This window comes from Dama dama, chromosome 31, assembly GCF_033118175.1.
Source record: "Dama dama isolate Ldn47 chromosome 31, ASM3311817v1, whole genome shotgun sequence".
NCBI lineage: Eukaryota > Metazoa > Chordata > Mammalia > Artiodactyla > Cervidae > Dama > Dama dama.
In genome coordinates, this window is record NC_083711.1 from 48,012,136 (window position 1) to 48,015,141 (window position 3,006).

The following is a 3,006-nucleotide window of genomic DNA, read 5'->3' on the forward strand; positions in this document are numbered from 1 at the left end:
AATGATTTCTTTTAACTCTGAAGTAACTACAATTATAGAGGCCATCTCACCCCTTACATATAACTGTATCCTTCCCATGTGTTTCATAGGAATCAGCTTTGGTTCTTCATTAAATGCCCAATGGCCTCTGCCCCACTGGGGTCCACATCTATACCTTTGGGAAACAGGCAGGTCTGGAGGACTTGGCGTATTTCCCTGTGCCTTGTTTTAGAGACATGATCATCTTTGCCTTTTTATCCTTAGAAGTGCATTTGGAGGTGAGGGGCACAAACTTGCCTCATTGCCTGCATCTCCACATACCCAAAAGCCTGCTTACATAATGAGCAATTTACGTTTTGAGGAGTGGGGAAATTTTTTTGATGTCTCAGTGAATTAACAAACTGATTGAATACCTTTGTGGGACCAGCATTAGCTGATTATATATTTATGAAAGTCATTCATTATCATCATAATGTGACAGTTGACTTGACACCCACCATGTTATCATGGGGCTAATCTTTCAATCTAGCCTGATGCTTAGAAGTAGCGGTTGGAGAGAAGAGGGTTGTGCAGTAACAAACATGGCTGCCCGTCACCAGCCAGAAATAAATCTTGACAGTGACTGTCAAAGAAGCTTGCAGTCCAAATATGCTGAATTAATTTGCTGTCTAAAACTATATCCTCAGAATGACCAAACCTGATTTTAACTGATTAGTGAGTTAGGCTAAAAACCATTGTCTGAGTTTCCTGCACATACACACACACACACACACACAGAGTCTCCTGAACTGACTGGTTTCTTGAAACCAGTTTAACCAACTTGATGTAAGGCACATGAGGGCATATTTGATGATTTTGCTTATAATGTTAAATCTGAGTAAGCCACCACTAGTTTTCTAAGTATAATAATGAGGAAGAAATAGGATTCACAAAAACCCTTTTAACCCAGACTCATTTTTATTGTGATGATGTCATTATTAGTAGTTACCCTGTATTAAAATACTGTGTATAGTCTAAACATACTTTGGATATCTTGAAACACCATTGTGTAAGATTTTTTCTATGAGAGTTTATTTTGAAGGGCTACAAACAAGAGGACATCTACATGAAACTGATGTCTTACGTAGTTCCTCTTCCTTTAATTATGTAAATATTTCAAACCCGAATAAAATACAGGTTTTGCTCTTCCCGATTCTGGCCATAACAGCTGCATAAATACCAGGGGATCCAGATAGTTGAATTTATTCACCAAGTTCATCCTCTCTTGATCTTAAACTTTTTTTTTTTCTTCTTTTCCCTCCCTTAGATAAGAAAGGAGGTTTTTGAACTTCTGGAAATGGGACTTCTCAGTCTGTGCAAGACAGAATCTTTGAAGCTGGGCCTTTTCTAAATCTGGATCCTAATGAAAAGTCCTGTTTTCCTGGTGGGATTTATATGGCCCTGGCCCATTGTAAGCACTTGGTAAATACCAGCTATTGTTTATTAAGTTGACTGTATCACCAGATGGCTCACTAGGAATCTTAGGTGGGGAGTCTTTTACAAATGAATGTGTCCTTTGCCAAATCCCTTGTGTAATAAAGCATCACTGGCTTGTGTGTGATTTTTGTTAAGGAGACTGAGTTTTTCTTTCACCAGCTGGCCTCTGATGTGACTATACAAGAGACGGTATTACCAAATCACAAGTCCATATGCCCGACGCACAGTGAGGCCAAACGATACTAAAACAGGGGAGTTTGGAACAGATACAGGTTTATTACAGGTTCATGCAAGGAGATGGGTAGCTTATCCCTTAAGAACCCCAAAATTACTGAAAGCTTCCAGCAAAGCCCTTTTCTAGGAAAGGTGAGGGACGAGTGTGGTTAGTTGTTGCAGACTTCTTGGTGTCAGATCCTTTGTTCTTGAGGTCAGGTCATGATCAGGTCACGATGTTCCTATAAATCTCTACCAAACAAATGTTATTCTTTGTTCTGACAAGAAAGGGCAAGGTCCCGAGGAATAGCTATCATCCTTCAGGGTCTTGGTCCTGGCTAAGAGGAGGCAGATCTTAGTTGGCAGCTGCCTCAGAGCCAGGTTCCCACACCCTGCCCAGCCGTCATTGCTGAGGGAGCCAGACATCCAACCCAGCTGGCCCTCAGGCTCCTCAGGCCATCCAAACACGGGGTGGCGGGCGTGGCAGGTGGGACCAGGTTCCTCAGACTGCGACCGGCAGAAGGCCACTGCTATCCGGTAGCAGAGACAGGGGTGGGGGAGAGGTTCACCACAGCCTCCAGACCATGAGTGGCCCTGGGGAGGGCTCTGGAGTCCTGCTGGACACAGCCCCCAGTCTGTCCACTGGCCCAGGGCTGGCTGAACTGGAGGGCCTCCCGGAGAAGGCCTGAACTCGCCTCTCACCTCACTCTACCTGACGACCACCACTCCGCTGACTGTCGGCTCAATCACTTCCCTAATGGTCACCCACTGAAGGTTGGTTGCTTGTGGGCAGGGCCCCACTGAGGCACGGACCAATGGGTGAGCAGCACCTGTTGCCTGGTAACAGGGTGCAGAGTCGTGATGCACGGCAATGGACACCTGCTAAGGGCTGCGCTTTCTTACAAAGGGAAAGAGCATCCGGGCAGCCTCAGGCAAGCCCCTTCCCTCTCTGAGCCTCCGTTTCATCAGCTATGAAATGGGAATACCACCTTGCAGGATTGCTGAGTATTTCATGAGACGGCACATGTGGGACAGATTTGTCAACTGCAATGCCTCGTCCCAGTGTGGGGGGTGTAGTGGTGGGAAGAGCTGCAAGTACATGTGGCAATTTATAAACTAATAAAAGACAAGAGTATAACTACAACTACCCTATTCATCTGTTTAGCTCTTTGTTTTGAGATAATTTCATAGTTACAGAAAAGTAGCAAACATAGTGTAGAGAATTCCCATATTCCCTTCCCCCAGCATCCCCCCATGTTAACATCCTGTATAATTACATAGTACAGTTATCAAAACTAAGAAATCAACATGGGTACAATACAACTAACTAAACTACAG

General features: G+C 44.4%; 1 protein-coding gene across 2 annotated transcripts in view; it reads left to right on the plus strand.

Annotated features, from left to right (window-relative positions):
- The window catches only part of CMSS1 (cms1 ribosomal small subunit homolog), a 390,283-nt gene extending 388,704 nt beyond the window's left edge, over positions 1-1,579 (plus strand). For both annotated transcript variants that reach the window (XM_061134416.1, XM_061134417.1), the window contains one exon: positions 1,286-1,579. In XM_061134416.1, the coding sequence (XP_060990399.1) occupies positions 1,286-1,369 (84 nt within the window). In that variant the 3' untranslated portion in view covers positions 1,370-1,579. The remainder of the gene's footprint in view (positions 1-1,285) is intronic.
- Positions 1,580-3,006: the final 1,427 nt, after the last annotated feature.